Source organism: Phoca vitulina, unplaced genomic scaffold, assembly GCF_004348235.1.
Source record: "Phoca vitulina isolate PV1807 unplaced genomic scaffold, GSC_HSeal_1.0 scaffold53, whole genome shotgun sequence".
NCBI lineage: Eukaryota > Metazoa > Chordata > Mammalia > Carnivora > Phocidae > Phoca > Phoca vitulina.
Window position 1 is genome coordinate 5,510,534 of NW_022589756.1, and position 20,735 is coordinate 5,531,268.

General features: G+C 37.4%; 1 protein-coding gene across 1 annotated transcript in view; it reads right to left on the reverse strand.

Moving 5' to 3' along the window:
* KCTD9 (potassium channel tetramerization domain containing 9) overlaps positions 1-20,735 on the reverse strand; it is a 37,936-nt gene that overhangs the window by 3,175 nt on the left and 14,026 nt on the right. Inside the window, exons 4-11 of the mRNA XM_032389152.1 lie at positions 19,272-19,368; positions 18,590-18,648; positions 18,265-18,393; positions 14,657-14,724; positions 14,474-14,569; positions 13,646-13,795; positions 1,789-1,894; positions 915-1,048 (exon numbers count right to left, since the gene is read on the reverse strand). Of these exons, the coding sequence (XP_032245043.1) occupies positions 915-1,048; positions 1,789-1,894; positions 13,646-13,795; positions 14,474-14,569; positions 14,657-14,724; positions 18,265-18,393; positions 18,590-18,648; positions 19,272-19,368 (839 nt within the window). The remainder of the gene's footprint in view (positions 1-914; positions 1,049-1,788; positions 1,895-13,645; positions 13,796-14,473; positions 14,570-14,656; positions 14,725-18,264; positions 18,394-18,589; positions 18,649-19,271; positions 19,369-20,735) is intronic.

The following is a 20,735-nucleotide window of genomic DNA, read 5'->3' on the forward strand; positions in this document are numbered from 1 at the left end:
ATGAAATAAAATAAAAAATCCATTTCTCGGTAGCACTGGCCATATTTCAAGTGCTCAACAGCCCTAGTAGCTGGTTGCTACTGTACTAAACAGATTTAGAACGTGTCTAGCATTGCAAAAAGTGCTACTGGACGGCACTGAGAGACCCATCAACAGCGCTGAAGTCAGCTAGCTGCATTCGCAAGTCAAGACAACATACAGGATTCTGATGAAAGAGATGCATGGACATGAGATTCAAAAAGAATATGATTCTGATTTAGAACAGGCTTTCTTTGAACCTGATTTCAAACCTGGATATCTTTTAAATTTCTCAAGTAGTTAAAAAAAATAATCTGACCCCATTTAATTCTGTTTGGAATTAAAACTTAAGAAAAACATAATAAGGGGCACCTGGGTGGCTCAGTCGGTTAAGCATCTGCCTTCAGCTCAGGTCACGATCCCAGAGTCCTGGGATTGAGCCCCGCATCGGGCTCCCTGCTCAGCGGGGAGCCTGCTTCTCCCTCTGCCTGCTGGTCCCCCTGCTTGGGTGCTCTCTCTATCTCTCTCTGTGTCAAATAAATAAAAATCTTAAAAAAAAAAAAACCACAATAAGTCAGATTAATAAAAATACCCATCAAAGTGATCTACTTGAAGGAGACCCAAGGAAAAGAGGAGAAATGAAATCAACTTAGAGCAAACGTCAGATGAATCTTCAAATCGGAGACTGGTATCTATGACTTGTGTAACTGACTCCTGCTCTGGGGTTCCAATTGGTTGAAGCAAGCAATCGATAAAAAAACATCCCTCCAGCTGTGCTGGTATGCCACCTGGCAGTTTTTACCAGCCAACTACTTTGTTTATGATTTCAATAAATTTTGCATGAGATACTCCGTAACTGTAGATTAACAAAAACACTTTAGAAATTGGTGACTCACCTCTAAATCAGTTCCTGCCAGAGTTGCTCCTCTGAGGTTACAGTTCTTCAACTTTGCATTTTTTAAGGTAGCAACTCTCAGGTTAATTCCTGTCATTTGACTTCCTTCCATATCCACACCTTTCAGATTAGCACCTAAAGTGAACATATTTGGGGGGCAGTTGAACTTAAAAATATTTATAGTCATCTACCTTTAAAAAAACCACAGGATGGCTTAATGGAAGTGAATGATGACAAGCTCCTTTAACTTTTGGAAAGAACTCTGTGAACCATAAATCTCAGTCTCTCAACCAACTTCCACATGGAAAGAGTTCATTGTTAAAAAACTGTTTGCTTATACTATGAATTAAGAATATTTTAGTCTGTATTTTTGAGGGAGGAATTCAATTCGGTCTTAAGATAAACACTTTTATAACAGCTTCCATAAGTTTATGATAAGGAAGGTAAATACCCTGTATTCTAAACATACAACTAAACAAAGTGACCAGTTCACTGACACAACAGAGCAATAGGAATTCATAAACAAAACATTAAATCTAACAATGACAAAAACTGCCTGGCTTTGTGCAAACTGAAATTCATTTTAGTCAGTGTAAGAGTATGCTATGTTTAGTTTCAAAGTTTGAGATGCTGATATTTAATTCTCCAACTAAAGCCTTATTCAATATTAAAGGCTGGATTTTTCCCTAACTTCTTGCGTGGCACATGACTGAGACCAAGATAGGACTTACTCTTGTTCATTCTCCAAGTATGAGGAGAGAAGAAATCTATATCCCCCTATAGTGGTCATGACTTTCCCGTAACAATTATTTTGTTGGGCTTTTTACTTCATGGTGTTTTCACCTTAGAAAACGTAATTATAGATAGAAGCTCACCTTCTAAGTTGGCTTTAAGACCAGAAGGATCTTCAAAATTACACAGTTTCAGGGATGCTCCTTCTGCATTAGAACAGAGCATCTTGACTCCCTGGAGATTTGCACACTGGCAAGGAAAGGAGAGAAGTCCATGTTTTAACCTTCAGAAGTTTGTTTGGATAAGAAAAAATTGGCTCAAACAATAAAAGAAAAAATAGACAAGGGGTGGAAGCTCAATTCCATACACTCACCATCAATTATTTTCTGTTTACAATGAAGACTTTTCCAACTAGACTCAGTAAGAACTGAGAACTATTTTAAGAAATAGTTCAAAAGAACCATTTTAAGAGAAAAAAACAGCCCAATTAACAATAGCATGTCCATTTTACACAAAACTTAAGAGTTTAGATAAAAGAGTTGGAGAGTCGGGACTATGACATCCTAGTTCTATTTTCAGGAACAGCCCTGGGTATGACGTAAGAGCTGAAATGTGTGGGCAAGGAAGGCATAGCCTTGTCAGGGGTAGGGATTTCTCTTCCTTATTTCTGTAGGAATCAACGAAATTCTTGATGTTCAATCCTGCTATTAACTACCTTCATTTCAAAGGTCAGAATACTAAGGCCAGCAGTTCTAGGCATCACCTGGCTACAAAACACTACAAGTTGTTTGCTGGGTCTTTCTGTACCAACCACTGCTACACAACATGCACAACCTTGACACCCAAATTACAGCGCAAAATACAAAGAGTCAAAAACCAGAAAATCTATGTTAGAATTTTAAATTATGTTAATTTATCTCTGAGGATTCAATGTCATCGGATCTGAACTCCAACGGCAACTGGATAAGACAGGAAGCTATACAGGTGACATTAACATTAGAACTTCACAGATTGTGACCATCAAAGTAGATGATGAATGGAAAGCTGTCTTAAAAATTGTAAGGCACTATATAAATGACAATTGTAGCTGTCATTAAAACTACAACAGTGAGGATTCTAAAATCCTAAGGCTGATCAAGTTATGTTTTTGCCATACCTAACAAAAAAATCCTGTTTTGTAAGTGCAATTTCATTCACCCTATAGTCAATTCTGTGGAAAGGGAGACACACTACAGATCATTTCAAATCACAGCAAACTGCGAAATGCACACATACTTTCCCATCTGCGCCTTTGCATTTACACAAGGTGGTACAGAAGCTCAGACTGAGAGGTAAGATAAGTGAGGACCTGGAAAGACCAAGATAACTAAAAGACCTTATTTTAAATACTTGAAAATATTAACAAGACAGGAAGCTGCGAATACGAAAATAAATGTCTCTGGTTCTCTGTGGTGTGCACCCAGGTAAAATAGACTGTAACTATTATCAAAAGCTCCCAAGGTGACAGCACAGGGAGAGCACCCTGCAGTTAGGTGTGACTGCAGCACCAGCCACCAGGTTGCGGGCTGGCATCTGGGCTGACCCAACTATAAGCCCCAGGTGGCTCCAGACTGGCCCTTTACAGCACAGGGACCAAACCCTGCCCACGACAGAAAGTGCACTGCAGCAGCCAACTGCACCGAAGGCAAAGGCAGCTGAGCCACAACAGGAGGGCACACGTAACACATACAGGAGACACCTCTGCCCCAAGTGCCCGGTTCTGGGGAACAAAGGCCACTAACTACAGAGCACTACAGGACCTCTTCTTCATAAGGCCATGACTTTTAAGATCAGGAGACACAGCTGACTCTCCTAATACATGGAAACACACAGAGAGGTGGACAAAATGAGGAAACAGAGGAATATGTCTCAAATGAAAGGACAGGACAAAATCACAGCAAAAGAGCTAAATGACATGGAGATAAGCTACATGCCTGATAGAGAATTCAAAATAATGATCATAAAGAGCTGCGAAGAGTGAAGGATCTCAGTGAGACCCTTAACAAAGAGAAAATATAAAAGAACCAATCATAGATGAAGAACTGAAATTAAAAATACACTAGAGGGAATAAACAGTAGACCAGAGGAAACAGAAGAATGGATCAGTGAGCTGGAGGACAGAGTAATGGAAAGCAACCAAGATGAACAGCAAAAAGAAAAAAGAATAGGTTAAGGGAACTCAGTGACATCAAGTGTACTAACATATGCACTGCACAGATCTCAGAGAAGAGACAGAAAGGGGGCAGAAAATTTATTTGCAGAAATAAAGGCTACAAACATCCCGAATCTAGGGAAGGAAAGAGAAATCCAGATCCAGGGGGCACAGAGACCTCAACAGAATCAACCCATGGAGGTTCACACCAAGAGACATAATAATTAAAATGGCAAAAAGTAGTGATAAAGAGAGAATTTAAAGGCACCACGAAAAAAAAAGTTATATACAAGGGAAACCCCATAAGGCAATCTGCTGATTTTGCAGCGGACACTGGAGGCCAGAAGGGAGTGGCATGACATATTCAAAGTGCTGAAAGGAAAAAACCTGAAACCAATTATACTCTCCCCAGCAAGGCCATCATTAGGAATAGAAGGAGAGAGTTTCCCAAACAAAAGTTAAAGCAGTTCATCACCACTAAACCAGCTTTACAAGAAATGTTAAAGGCAATTCTTTAATGGAAAAAAAAGGACATAATCAGGAGTAAGAAAATTAGGAAATATTTCACAGGTAAATGCAAATATAATAAAAGTAGTAGATGAATCACTTATATATAAAACCAGTATGGAGGTTATAACACCAAAACATTAAGATCAGTTATACCCATAAAAATAAGTCAAGGGATTCACAAAATAAAAGGATGTAATATGACACCATCTACATAAAATGTGTGTGTGTTGGGGGCCGGGGAGGTGAGTGAGGAAAAATTTAGTGCATTTAAGATGGGTTCAAACTTAAGCAACCATCAACCTTATATAGATACCTATACACATAAGATGTAATATATGAACTCACAAATCAAAAACCTGTAACAGATATACAAAAAAATAAAAAGAAAGGAATCCAAGCAAATCACTAAAGAAAGCCATCAAACCACAAGAGAGCAAGAGAAAAAAGAAACAAAGAAGAATTCCAAAAACAACTGTAAAACAAGTAACAAAATGGCAGTAAGTACATACATATCATTAATTACTTTGAATGTAAATACACTAAATGCTCCAATCAAAAGATATAGGCTGGGGTGCCTAAGTGGCTCAGTCAGTTGAGCATTCAATTCTTGGTTTTGGCTCAGGTCATAATCTCAGGGTCCTGGGATTAAGCCCAGCTTCATGCTCCACGTTTAGCGCGATGTCTGCTTGAGGATTTTCTCTCCCACTTCCTCTGCCCCTCCCCCCTGCTCATTCTCTCTCTCTCTCATAAATAAGTAAATCTTAAAAAAAAAAAAAAAGATAGAGGCTGACTGAATGGATAAAAAAAGCAAGAACCATCTATATGCTGCTTATAAGAGACTCATTTCAGACCTAAAGATATATCAAGATTGAAAGATAGAGAGGTGTCTGGGTGAAACACTCAGTTAAGCATGCAACTCTTAAAATTAGGTCATGATCTCAGGGTCTTGGGATTGAGCCCCACATCGGACTCTACCCTCAGCAGCGACCATGGGGAAGGGCTCGCTTGCTCTCTCAAATAAATAAATAAATCTTAAAAAAAAAAGAAAGTGAAGGGTTGGAAAATCATTTACTATGCAAATGGAAGTGCAAAGAAAGCTGGGGTAGCAAAACTTGTATCTCAAACAAAACAGACTTTAAAACAAAGACTGTAACAAGCAACAAAGAAGGACACTACATAATGATAAAGGGAACAATGCAACAAGAGGATAGAACAATGGCAAATATTTATTTGGAGTGACTAAATACATATAGCAATTATTAACAGACATAGAGGAAAAAAAATTATTGTAATACAGTAACAAGTACAGGACTTTAACACCCCACTTACATCAATGGATAGATCATCCAGACAGAAAATCAACAAGGGAACAGTGGCTTTGAATGACACATTAGACCAGATGGATCTAAAAGTTATTTCAGAACATTCCACCCCAAAACAGTGTAATACACATTCTTTTCCAGGTGCAAAGGGAACATTCTCCAGTATAGATCATACGTTAGGCCACAAACAAGTCTCAACAAATTCAAAAAGACTGAAATCGTATCATGCAACATTTCTGACCATAATGGCATGAAACTAGAAAAAAGTGGAAAGAACAAATACATGAGATTAAATAACACGCTACTAAACAGTCAGTGGGTCAACCAAGAAATCAAAGAGGAAATAAAACACATTCATGGAGAAAAATGAAAATGAAAATACAATGGTCCAAAATCTTTGGAATGCAGCAAAAGCTGTTCTCAGGGGAAGATTAGAGCAATATAGGCCTACCTTAAAAAGCAAGAAAAATCTCAAACAACCTAACTTTATACCTAAAGGAACTAGAAAAAGAAGAATAAACAAAGCCCAAAGCCAGTAGAAGGAAGGAAGAGTAAAGATTAAAACAGAAATAAATGAAATAGAGACTAAAAGAACAAGAGAACAGGATCAATGAAACCAGGAGCTGGTTTTTTGAAAGGTTCAATAAAACTGATAAACCTTTAGCCAGACTCATTAAAAAAAAAAAAAAGAGGACTTGAATAAAATAATGAAAGAGGAGAAATAATAACTGACACCACAGAAATACTAAGGATTAAAGAGAATATTATGAAAAATTATGTGCCAATGAATGGGGCAACCTAGAAGAAATGGATAAATTCCTAGAAACATAATTATTTCTCCCAAAACTGCACCAGGAAGAAATAAAAAACTTGAACAGACTGATTAGTAGCAATGAAATTGAATAAGTAACTGAAAAACTCCCATCAGAATTCTACCAAACGTTTAAGGAAGAGTTAATACACATTTTGTTCAAACTATTCCAAAAACTAAAAGAGGAAGGAAAGACTCCAAATTCCTTCTATGAGGAATTATTACCTTGATACTAAAACTAGATAAAGTGACTACAAAAAGCAAAAAACAAAAACCAAAACCACAAGCCAGTATCTCTGATGAACACAGATGCAAAAATCTTCAACATAACAGGAGCAAACCGAATCCAACAATATTTCATTAAAAAAAACTGAATTCACCATGATCAAGTGGAATTTATTCCTGGCACACAAAAATACAAATAATATTTGCAAATCAATCAACATGTATCAACATCACATTAACAAGAGAAAAGGTAACAACCATGTGACCATTTCAACAGATGCAGAAAAAGCATTTAGCAAGTACAACAACCATTTATGATAAAAACCCTCAACAAAGTAGGCTTAGAGGAACAAACCTCAACATAATAAAGACCACACATGAAAAACCCTCAGCTAACATCATATTTAATGGGGAAAAACTGAGAGCTTTTCCTCTAAGGTCAGGAACAAGACAAGGATATCCACTTGAACCACTTTCATTTAACATAGTACTGGAAGTCCTAGCCATAGCAATCAAACAAGAAAACAGAAATAAAAGGAATTCAAATTGGTAAGGAAGAAGTAAAACTTTCACTATTTGCAGATGACATGATACTCTATAGAGAAAACCCAAGAGTCCACCAAAAAATCCTAAAACTTTTAACTGAATTCAGTAAAGTCTCAGGATACAAAATCAATATACAGAAATCTGTTGTATTTCCATACACTAATAATGAAGTAGAAGGATGAGAAATTAAGAAAACAATCCTACTTACAATTGCACCAAAAAGAATAAAATACCTAGGAATAAGCTTAACCAAGGAGATGACAGACCTGTACTCTGAAAACTATAAAACACTGATGAAACAAACTGAAGGTGACACAAATAGAAAGATATTCTGTGCTCATGAACTGGGAGAACCAATACTGTTAAAATGTCCATACTACCCAAAGCAATCAAGAAGTTTAATGCAATCCCAATCAAAATACCAACAGCATTTTCCACAGAACTAGAACAAATAATCTTAAAATTTATATGGAAACACAAAAGACCCTGAATGGCAATCTTGAAAAAGAACAAAACTCAAGGTATCACAATCCCAGATTTCGAGGTATACTACAGAGCTGTAGTAATCAAAATAGTATGATACTGACACAAAAACAGACATACAGCTCAACAGAACAGAGTCTAGAAATAAGCCCACACTTTTATTGTCAATTAATCTATGACAAAAGAGGGGCGCTTGGGTGACTCAGTTAAGCGTCTGACTCCTGATTTCAGTTCAGGTCATGATCTCAGGGTCATGAGATTGAGCCCCACGTCAGACTCCACTGGGTGTAGAGCCTGCTCAAGATTCTCTCTCTTCCTCTCCCTCTGCCCTGCCCCCCTCAAAAAAAAATCTATGACGAAGGAGGCAAGAATACACAATGGGAAAAAGACAGTCTCTTCAACAAATGGTGCAGGGAAAACTGGACAGCTTCATGCAAAAGAATGAAACTGGACCACTTTCTTATATCACACACAAAAATAAACTCAAAATGGATTAAGGACCTAAATGTGAGACCTGAAACCGTAAAAATGCTAGAAGAGAACACAGGCAGTAAGTTCTTTGACATCAGCCATAGAAATATTTTTCTAGATAAGTCTCCTTTGGCAAGGGAAACAAAAACAAAATTAAGTTATTGGGACTACACCAAAATAAAATACTTCTGCACAGCAAACGAAATCATAAACAAAACAAAAAGACAACCTACTGAATGGGAGAAGATATTTGCAAATTACAGATCCAATAGGGGGTTAATATACAAAATATATGAAGAACCTATACAACTCAACACCAAAACAACAAATAATCCAGTTAAAAAATGGGCAGAAGGTATGAACAGACATTTCTCCAAAGACGACATCCAGATGGCCAACAGACACATGAAAAGATGCTCAACATCACTCATCATCAGGGAAATGCAATTCAAAACCACAATGAGATGTCACCTCATACCTGCCAGAATGGCTAAAATAAAAAACACAGTAAGTGTTGACGAGGATGTGGAGAAAAAGGAACCCTTGTGTACTGTTGGTGGGAAAGCAAACTGGTGCAGCCACTCTGGAAAACAGTATGGAGGTTCCTCAAAAAATTAAAAATAGAATTAAAAAATAGTGGGATCCAGTAATCCCACTAATGGGTATCTACCCAAAGAAAATAAAAATACTAATTCAAAAAGATATATACGTACCCCACTGTTTATAATAGCATTATTTACAAGAGCAAAGATATGGAAGAAACCCAAGTGTCCATCGATAAACGAATAGATAAAGAAGATGTGGTAGACACACACACACACACACACACACACACACACACACACACGAATATTACTCAGCCATAAAAAAGAATGAAATCTTGTCATTTGTAACAACATGGATGGAGGTAGAGGGCATAATGCTAACTGAAATAAGTCAGAGAAAGAAAAATACCATATGATTTCAACCTCATGTGGAATTTAAGAAATAAACAAACAAATGGGTGAAAGAGGTGAAGGGGATTAAGAGTACACTTTTCATGAGGGGCACCTGGGTGGTTCAGTCCGTTAAGCGTCCAACTCCTGGTTTTGGCTCAGGTCATGATCTCACGGTCATGAGACTGAGCCCCGAGTAGGCTCCGTGCTCAGTGCAGAGTCTGCTTGAGATTCTTTCCCTCCCTTTTCCTCCCTCTTGGCTCCTCTCCCACTTGTGTTCTCTCTCTTAAATAAATAAATAAAATCTAAAAAAAAAAAGTACACTTATCATGAAACTAATCTAACACTGTATGTTAATTATGCTTTAAAAAAATAGGGCTCACCATAGCACATGAGAGACAATGGACTCTGAAAAACAAACTGAGAGTTCCAGAGGGGAGGGGGGTAGGAGGATGGGTTAGCCTGGTGTTGGGTATTAAAGAGGGCATATTCTGCATGGAGCACTGGGTGTTATGCACAAACAATGAATCATGGAACACTGCATCAAAAACTAATAATATAAGGTATGGTGATTAACATAACATAATAATAAAAAAAACAGGGAAGAAGCAGAAATAGATGGAAGTATAGATTAGACCAGCTGGTCTAGATGAATGGGTGATTGGTACATGGGGGATTTTTTAAAAGTAGTATTTGTTGTTTTAAATATAATAACAACAACAATAATAATAAAGTCCCAAGGTAATTTTAAGTACAGCTCTATACTGAAAGCTATACACTATGGAATCTCACAAAGAAACAGATTTATAAGAAATCCAGTGAAGTTTTCGATCTTCAACCACAGAAACATTCCCCCGCACCCCCCTTAATCAGTGGTAAAGCAGGTCCCCAACACTGAGGGTACACAACTCAGCTACCCAGTAAACCAGCACGGCAGCTGTAAGAGTTTTGCTATCTACTCTATCAAGGGGCAAAGGGCTTTGATGAAAGCAATTCAGTTTTTACCATTATTTCTTAAGTATGGTATGACGATTATGTTTTTAAAAATGGTCTTTATATATTTTTTTAAAGATTTTATTTATTTATTTATATGAGAGAGAGCAAGAGAAAAAGAGCACAAATGGGGGTGGGAGGGTGGGGGGGAAGGGCTGAGCGAGAGGGAGAAGCAGGCTCCCCCCTGAGCAGGGAGCCTGCCTTGGGACTCAATCCAAGGATCCTGAGATCACGACCTGAGCAGAAGGCAGACGCTTAATCGACTGAGCCACCCAGGCTTCCCAAATGGTCTTTATCTTTAAGAGAGAAACGAAATATTTACAGGTGAAATAATGAGTTGCTTCAAAATAACGGTGAAAAGAGGTACAGACAAAATTGTTTATGTGCTGATGATGTATGTCGAAGCTGAGTAATGGAGGTAACAAGGGGGATTCATTATATTGTTCTATTTTTGTATGTTGGACATTTTCCACATGAAAAAGTCATTAAAAAAAGAAATAAGAAAAAGAAAACACATGCTGTAGAGTCTAGCTCCAACTCTGCTAATAAACTAGCCTTTTTGGGCTTGGGCAAATCGCTTGGTTTGTGTCTCAGTCTACCAAACAAGAGGGTCATATTTGATGACCATCAAGGTCCCTGTTACCATTTATCAATCTTGGATGGGAATATGCAATGGATACGTACCAGCTGAATTTTTACACCAGCTTCTATGCAGCAGGCTGAGGTCACTGATGGCAGGCAGAGTATGCAGAACAAACACTCTAAAGCATGCTGACAGAAGAGATAATGTGGCACAGACTTCTGCTTAACAGGGAGAGCAACTGCGATCACCCTGGCTGACACCAGAATCGCATGGCTCCTATGGAAAGGCCTCACAGCCTGTGAGTGATACACTGGGTGAGAGTTCAAAAAGAGTGGTGGACCCATTAGGTACATCTTGTGTGGCAGAGAGCTTAGCACACATCCTATTTTGTGGATATGACAGCTACTCATTAGCAATCATCCTCAAATGCCAAGGACAATTAGCAATTAGTTTTGACTTCACAACCTATACACCCTGGGCAATGACTCTTCAACATGTGCCATTTCCATCATTAGTAATTAAACTTACAATTCTACAGCACTTCAGTTTACCAATTATACAGTATGGGTAGAACAAGTATTTACAGATAAGAAAATTATGGTTCAGGTTTGGTGTATTACTACAATTCAACAGAACTCAAAACCAGCTATACTGAATGACCCAGTCTGTCTTTTTATCTTTTTTTGTTTTGTCCTTAACAAAATCCACATGAGTGGTCTCTCAACATTTCACTAAAGACTAGGTCCTTCAAACCTTTCCTCTGTGCTAATAGTCTTTTGCTTATTTTGCTACCAATGTTGTCCTTCCTCATAAGATGAGACAAGGAGAGTGAAAATACTGGAAATGTATATTGGCAGATTTTTTTATAGATCCGGTATCATAAACTTCATGGAAAAATAGGTTGCAAGTAAGGAATAAAACTAAAATTATAAAATTCAATGAACATTTATTCAATGACTACTAAAAGCAAGGTACTGGGACGCCTGGGTGGCTCAGTCAGTTAAGTGTCTGCCTTTGGCTCAGGTCATGATCCCAGGTCCTGGGAATGAGCCCCACATCGGGCTCCACACTCAGCGTGGAGTCTGCTTCTCTCCCTCCCTCTGCTCCTCCCCCTGCTCGTGCTTGCTCTCTCTCTCAAATAAATGAAATCTTAAAAAAAAAAAAAAGGCAAGGTACCATGTTAGGTATTATTAATTCAAAAAACCTATAGGCATGGGCCTTGGTATTAAGGAAACTGAAGTTGTTTAGAAGTTAGATTTCACTATTGTTTCTGCATCTATTCTCTAACCCCAAATTAGCACAGGTAACTGTTACATAAATACATGATGTGCATATGTACAGACACACACCTATATATATAATTGACCCTTGAACAACATGGGTTTGATTGCACAGGTCCACTTATATGTGGATTTTTTTTGACAGAGAGAGACACAGTGAGAGAAGGAACACAAGCAGGGGGAGTGGGAGAGGGAGAAGCAGACTTCCCGCTGAGCAGGGAGCCCGACGCAGGGCTCGATCCCAGGACCCTGGGATCACGACCTGAGCCGAAGGCAGACGCTTAACGACTGAGCCACACAGGCGCCCCCCTTTTTTTTAAGATTTTATTTATTTGACAGAGAGAGTGATAGAACAACAGCAAGGGGAGTGGCAGGCAGAGGGAGAGGGAGAAGCAGGCTCCCCCTGAGCAAGGAGCGGGATGTGGGGCCCGATCCCAGGATTCCAGGATCATGACCTGAGCCGAAGGCAAACCCTTAACTGTCAGCCACCAAGGTGCCCCAATTCTTTTTTTAAGTAGGCACCACACCCAGCGTGGAGCCTAACATGGGGCTCGAATTCATGATTCTGAGATCAAGACCTGGATGCTTAACCAACTGAGCCACCCAGGTCCCCTATATGTGGATTTTTAAAAATCAATATAATACATTACTGTAAATGTATTTTCTCTTCCTTATGATTTTCTTTTTTTTCTTTTTTAAAGATTTTTATTTATTTATTTGACAGAGAGAGACACAGTGAGAGAGGGAACACAAGCAGGGGGAGTGGGAAAGGGAGGAGCAGGCTTCCCGCTGAGCAGGGAGCCTGATGCAGGGCTCGATCCCAGGACCCTGGGATCATGACCTGAGCTGAAGGCAGACGCTTAACTGACTGAGCCACCCAGGAGCCCCCCTTATGATTTTCTTAATAACATTTTCTTTTCTCTATCTTATCTTATTGTAAGAATACAGTATATAATACATATGACATACAAAATATATGCTAACTGACTGTTTATGTTATTGGTAAGGCTTCTGGTCAACAGCAGACTATTAGTAGTTACGTTTTGGGGGAGTCAAAAGTTATGTGCGGATTTTCGACTGCACAGAGGTCAGTGCCCCTAGCCCCAGTGTTGTGCAAGGGTCAAGTGTATATGTATACATATATATATATATATATATATATACACACACACACACATAAGTATATATACATAGAGAGGAGGAGAGCCACCAAGATGCTAACCTGCACAGACTGACACACATCATGTTTATTTCACAGTATCTCTGCCAAATACCTCTAGAGCAATAACATTTCCCCACTCCAGAAATGAGGCTGAATAGCAGATCTCAAAGGTCCTTTTCGGCTTTACCCTCCTAATTCACTGAAAATAGAAGTCCTTCTAAAGTACACTATATTGAAGAGATGAGGATCTAATTTCAAGATTTAATTTCTTATTAGTTGCTAAATCTTTCAGGTCTTCGTTTATTGAAGGATATCAAAGTTGCAAAACCAACACATTTCACTTTCAGAGCCTTGGGTTTTATCAACTTAATAAATTATCTGTTTTCAAGTAAAAGCTCTCATAAGAGAAAGAGATCATTTCTGCTTGTTGAGACTGTTCAATAGACTAAACATTTAATTATCTCTTATAACAAAGAAAGGATTCTTACGTCAAGCACTGATCCAGAGAGATCAGCTCGTTCAAGATTTGCACAGCAGAGATTAGCATGTGCAAGATTGCAGCGGCTTAAATTGGCCATTTTGAAGTTAATGTATCGAAGGTCCAAACGAGAAAGATCAGCACCACTGAAGTTTAAACCCTAAAATTAAAAAAAGACAAATTGTCACAAAATTCAAACCATCTGTTATATTACAGTTAATGACTAGCTAACCCCCAAGCTTCCTGGAAGCAACTGGCAGGTCAGTCAGTTGGAGTTTATTAGAAGACAGGATCAGATAAAACTCAGATATAAAACCAGCAACCTTAATGGGTTCTTAGTAAAAGAACCTCTAAACATAATATTAGAATCCAGCCTGGCTATACTTCATTTATGTGCAGAAATTTCTAAAGAGTGATCTCTGTTGGCCATGTACCTACTGATAGGTATTATTTGTATATTTTTATATATTTTATAAGTATTCAATAATTCAAGGTAGTTTTATTGAAAAGTGAGTACTGAGGTTTTTAAAATCTTTAATGTCATAATACATAAAAGTATCTGCCAGTGACTGGCCATACATAACAAATGTACAAACAATTGACTTTTTATTTTAATTGCTGCAATTCTGATGAACTACTCAAAAACTGCTACATGAAGCATATTAGATAATAAAAAAGGCCATTACATCTCTTTTTTTTGCAATGCTATCACCCATAATTAAATTCTATCTTGCATGAAAAAGGAATGTAAGGCAAAAAAAAAATTGTAGAAGAATGTAAAGCTTTACTCACAGCTTCGCTGACACAAATAACTCATGTAAAAGTCTGCTTTAATTACCTGGCAACGCAATTCTGATTTGGTTGGCGTGGCTAGCAGAAATCGGACAAATTCCTTTCGAGATATTGGCGAATGATCCTCTGGTGGTTGAGAATTCTTGAAAAAGATATTAAAAAATTAATGGAGCATTTTCGGAGACAGCTGCAATAACTGTAATACTGGCTAATGTAAAAAGAGCTTTACCTTTATTGCCACTTCCAGGTGTTCAATCAATGAGTCAATACCAAAAAATCTGGCTTCTTCTAACACACCTATCATAATAAAAATGATGTGACTTTTATAGAAAACTATTCATTTTAATATTTATAAAATTCTTTGTTAAATCCTCACAATACAAGTGAAATTCAACAAGCAGGCGATCAATATAGAAGAAAAATAACTCGTGTAGAACATGTATACAGAATATTTTTAAATATTTGTAACACAAAGTTTTTCTAAATAGTTTACATTCAGCAAAAGAAAAACATAGAGAACTAATGAATTAGAATGAAAGCCTTCTATATTTCAAAATTTTCTGACAATCACTTTAAATAGGCCACAAGCAAAAACTCCTAATTGCACAAGTTCCTAAAATAATTGAAATAAATTTGATTGTGAATCTAATATTAAATGACTAGTTCACCTCATCTTAACATTTCATTGACTTCAATGGAGCAGATCTGAATGGGTTTGTCACAATTATCTCTTACTTACTGCATCAGAAAATTATAGAAATGAATAAAAGTAAATTAGTTTCCAAATAAGTCAACAGAATGACTCAGAAACCTCTCTTAAGGAAATTCAATTAAAAAAAAAAAAACGATTTCTAAATGATAAAAGGGATTTTATGTATGCTCAGCAGTTATCTGGGAAGATTATGACCTTCTCAGGGAAAGCGCAATTCACCTCTAATATTCCAGCTACAAAACAAAGGTCATCTGATGAACAGCACACTGCTCAGGCAGCTGCTCTGGCACAACACTTTCCAGCCCACGCCAGAGGGGCCTCATCTCTGGATTCCTCTTGAAGGGGCAGCCATATTTCCTATCTGTCCTGGTAGACGCCCACCATACAAAGGGGTTTCTAGTGGGCTTCACTCTCAGTGTGCCAAGATCTTCTGAGTCAGTCAGAAACCCCCCAAGGAATAGAGTAACGACTTTTTTTTTTTAACTTCTAGGTTCAGAACCAAACCTTAAAAACTTCCGGAAAAGCCTTAGAAATACAAAAGGCACCTATGGGAGACAGTGGAGAAACTGAAGTAATATTTAGCATATTTTTCTGTCAGCACAGTAGAAATTAGATTTGAATCTCAGTTCTGCCACTCACTTCCTTTTTTGTCTTAGAGAAGCTACTTAGTCTTTCTCTTAATTAAAGTTCCTGTTTACATTTGTGAAATGGGAGTATTATCAGTTTCTTCACAAAGTTGACATAAGTATTAAAAGAGATATGCATATATATTATTTGGTATAATGCCTGGCACTTGGTAGGTCCTCAATAAATGATCACCTTGATCATTATTAAATTGCATGTTTTCTGACATTTAAGACCATTCTCTTTTTACTGTATCAAACTGGGGTTCAGAAAATTTATGTGAACTTCAAGGAAATAAATACTGAAATGCTAGAAAAGTTTTCAAGTTAGAGAATAATTGGATTGAAGTGAAATTTACCTACAAGGTACGGAAAGATGAGTTAAAGCAGAAAAAAGAAGGGTGCCTGGGTGGCTCAGTTGGTTAAGTGTCTGCCTTTGGCTCAGGTCATGATCTCAGGGTCCTGGGATCGAGCCCCACGTTGGGCTCCATACTCAGCAGGGAGTCTGCTTCTCTCCCTCCCTCTGTCCCTCCCCCTGCTTGTGCGCTCTCTCTCTCAAATAAATAAAATCTTGAAAAAAAATCAGAAAAAGAAGGTTTTGAAGACAAATGAAAGCAGAAAAGGAAGACATGATTCATTGGAAAAAGTGAAGGTCATTAATGGCAGAAAAATAATGAAAGCAAGCAAAAAATATATTCACTGATGAAAGCACAAATAAGGAAGAGTAAGAAATAAGGTCATGTAAGTAAACAGAGGGGAGGTAAAAAACTCAGTGTAGATTATTGTAAAGCATATAATTACTTGGGGCAACCTATAGATATTAGTAAAGAGTTTGGATAGATTTTGTACTAATTAGAAGTAGTAATGCTTTATAAAATGAATCCAGTACAGAGCTCTGCTTGCTGAACAACTGAATAAATAAAGCAACGGCCGAGAAACCTGAAAAAGGAGCAAGCATTGCTTGGCAAAGAGCCTGTAGTGCTGAAGTCTGGGAGAGCATGGATATGTATTTCTGATGTTATTTCCTAGGCAGGGAGGATATGAAAGGCTATCCGTGATACAGAGAAAAATTAAACTAGGAAGCATCAAAGAGCCCATAGGACGCCTACGGTGAAGTTTAAATGTCCTCAGAAGAAAAGAGGGGCCGCCAGAGTGTAAGCAAAAGTGATCTAGCTGCTGAAAAGCAAAGGATTGTACAAGAGAGGACCACTGCTTATTTTTCTAATGATAATTTCTGAAGAATGAGTAAAATAAAAATAGGTTATACAGGGTTTTAAGCAACAGCTGGTAGGTAAAAAATAAGAAAGCAACAAGAATTTGTAATGAATAGGTATGAAGTTAGATGAAAGGTCAAATAAGGTCATTTTTTGCAATGGGTAAGCTTTAAAGGCAATACAGACTTTAATTTAATACAGCAACAATAAAAGTTACTGAGTGCTGTCTATTATACTCCAGGGATTGTAAGTTAGCCCCTTTGCCCGACCACCAGCCCAGGCTGACTATAATGTATTTGGCATGTAGTATTTTCAAAATCAGAAGATTTCACATAAAATTTTAGATTTCCAGCTTTTCTTTAAAAATCAAGGCTCTGATACCCTATGCCCACACACCCACATGGCAACAATCTGTGGAAGCTGAGTAGGAATGTGCACTCAAGATCGCCACACACCCCCCACCACTCATCAAGTCAGACCAAATTTAGTCACCTAGAGGCCCATGAGCGTTGAATACGCATCTACTGCTTTATAAGGGCTCTGGCTGACATCATCTCCATGATGTGAAAATCCTGTGATGTAGTCAGGGACAAGTATATTTTTAATACTCAGTTTTCAAAGGAGACTCAGAGAGACTTTCCCCAAGTTAATTTTCTAGTAAGTTGTACAATTGAGATTCTAATCCAGTCTTATGATTCTGAAGTATAATTTCCCCTTTTCATGACTCTACATCTCAACATGATGGGAAGGTCCATAACTTGAAGTCAAGTCACAGTCACAATTCAATTAAAAAAACAACAAAATCCCTTAAAGTCCCTCGTGAAAAAATCTATATTTAGAATCTAAAATCAGAATTTATGGGTTAGACATACACCCATATACACAAAGGCTATCTATCTGTGCCTACAACTATTTCTATATCTATATATATTCATATATATATAAAAATTTAGTTTTAAAAGTGGAAAAGATAGGGGCGCCTGGGTGGCTCAGTCATTAAGCGTCTGCCTTCGGCTCAGGTCGTGATCCCAGAGTCCTGGGATCGAGCCCTGCGTTGGGCTCCCTGCTCAGTGGGAAGCCTGCTTCTCCATCTCCCACTCCCCCTGCTTGTGTTCCCTCTCTCGCTGTGTCTCTCTCTGTCAAATAAATAAATAAAATCTTTTTAAAAAAAAAAGTGGAAAAGATATATTTTCCCTTTATGAAAATATACTATGTTACTAAGCAAGTGAAAACAAAATAAAAAAATCCTAACATTACAAAAATATGAGGAATCATATTAAAAACTCACCCAATAAATTAATGCCATCATTTACAATGAGCTGTCCATGACGCAAGTAGTTCAAAATGGGTTCAAAGTACTCAGGACTTCGGTCAATTAAGAAAGCTCCTCTATGATCTTGCTTATTTCCCCAGACACCTGTGTCACCATTACAGCGAAGAGAACCCCCCCAAAAACAAAACCCAAAGTTAGAAATTTAAAAATTGTGTAACATACTAAGTTTTTACTCATATAAAAATTATTGATATCATTAAAAAGTACAGAAGGACAAGAGATAAGTCAATACAGCTACAAACAGATCACACAAAATGCGAAAACAATGTGTTGCACTCACCTTTGTCCTTAAACATGTGGGCCAGCATACTGTCGGGTTCTTTATTCACTAAAGTGCTCCTAAGAATTCAGGGAAAAAAATTGATTTCTCCATTTGTCTTTATAAACAAACATATTTAAGTCAAGAGTATACTCGATCCCAGCTGCTCTCTCAAAAAGATGCATGCTATAACCTGGTAGGAGTGACGCTGGGAAACAAAAACGTGCAATAAGTTGCCATTTGTCAAAATCCCTTCTATTCTGGCATTTCCTTTGATTCAAATATTGTTTTAGGTTCCTTTAACTTAAACACTAATCCATCCTTCTAGCAAGCTATTATATCACAATATTCTTGACCTAAACTTACATTGTTCTTATCCCTTTAACATAAGCAGTTGTAGTTGCTACAAATTTCAGTATTGTTAATTTTTACTTGTGTTGCATGTTTATTATCTGACATCTAAAAAACCTGTTCTAAAACCCTAAAATACTTGATACCTAAAAAACATGTTCATACCTTTCGTGCTTTCTTTGGAAGAACTTGTGAATCATTTTTCTACTCTTTAAAAAAACTTTCTAAAAAATGGTTTAAGATCACATAGTACTGGAGTCTCTTCTAAGGAAATGAGCAAAACTGAAGGAAAGAACAAATACTGCATAGTGTCCTCTAACACACACCTGTGCACACATTCACATGCACCTACCGTGTAGTTGTAAAGTACCGCCCTCCAACATTTAAGGTTAGCCAGTCTGTGTGAGATCCTGACAATCCTTCAGGTAGTTTAGAATCTGTCTGAGGATCTAGAAATGACATGTAGAAAATAATAAAAAAAAGTTAAGATTTGATTAATGGGGAAGATGGCAATAAGCTTCATTTTTGACACTAAAAACACACATAAAAGCATACCAGCGCTACCAGAGACCCATTGATAGCATTTAAGACAAATCTGGTAAGGTATTCCCACAGATACAAGAGGACCATGGTATCAGCATCTTTGAAGAAAGAAGCTGACAGAAACAACAGGGTATGTGATGAACCTAAGAATTCCAAAGTAATCCATACTCATTTCAAAGCTCAGCAAGTCTATTTGAGAATAGCAGACTGAAAGTGGAAGGGCTATGTCCAATCCATGGGTGGATGATGCAAGTAGTTTGCAGTAAGATCTGAGGAGGCTGGAAATGAACCTCAAAACCCACCAGCCAAAACTCCCTTCTAGGACAAAGCCCAATACACTAAGGACAAGATGTTGGAAAAAGAATCCAAGTTGAACAGAACAAAGACAAGAGAGACAAAAGAGAAAGGAGTCCAGATAAAAGTTAAAAAGGTCTAACACAACCAGAATATATGAGGTGACTTCCATATTTTTTAATACTTCACACAAACAACAGAAAAGGGAACTTCAGAGCCATGAAATTAGAAAACCTTTCCTAAGTCAGCTCTCCCTTCTCAAGTTAAAGAAACTAATTTTCCACGTTAAATGGGCAACAGAAGATCCCATACAAAAATTTAAAAAAAGAATTACATCCCTACAGACAATGAAAATATGCCAGAAAGAAATGCCCACAAAATAGATAAAAACTATAATCAAATATTCCAAACATGCTAAAAGAAGTAAATACAAAATATGAAAAGAACAACATAACCCAGAATTACAAAATTCACAAATGAGGTGAGAGAACTCAGGAGAGAATTAGAACTACAATGAAAACCCAATTCAGAAATGAAGATTAAACTAGAAGAACCAGGAGAGAATAAACAGGTAACACCTTAAGGGAAAGAAAAGATGAAAAAGAGGAAATCTTTAAAAATCAATAAGAAATGAAGGAAGAGATGAAAAGGATTTCAAGGAAGATTTCCAATATAAAAGACAGGTGTAGAAGATTCAACATACAAACAATAGGAGTACTGAAAGGAGAAAATTAAAGCAAGGGGACAAAATAAATGCATAATTTAAAGTTCAAGAAAACTTTTCCGAAATTAAAAGAAGATTTGAAAGTATGTATCAACAGGGTTCACCACATATCAGACAGAGAGAATCAGCTCAGAACACTCAGAAAGAGCCTACTAAAATTACCATTTTTTAAAGAAAGAGAATAATCCTTTGAGTGATCTAGGAAAAATAATCATTATGAATGATCAGATTTTTTGGACACGAACATTTTATGCC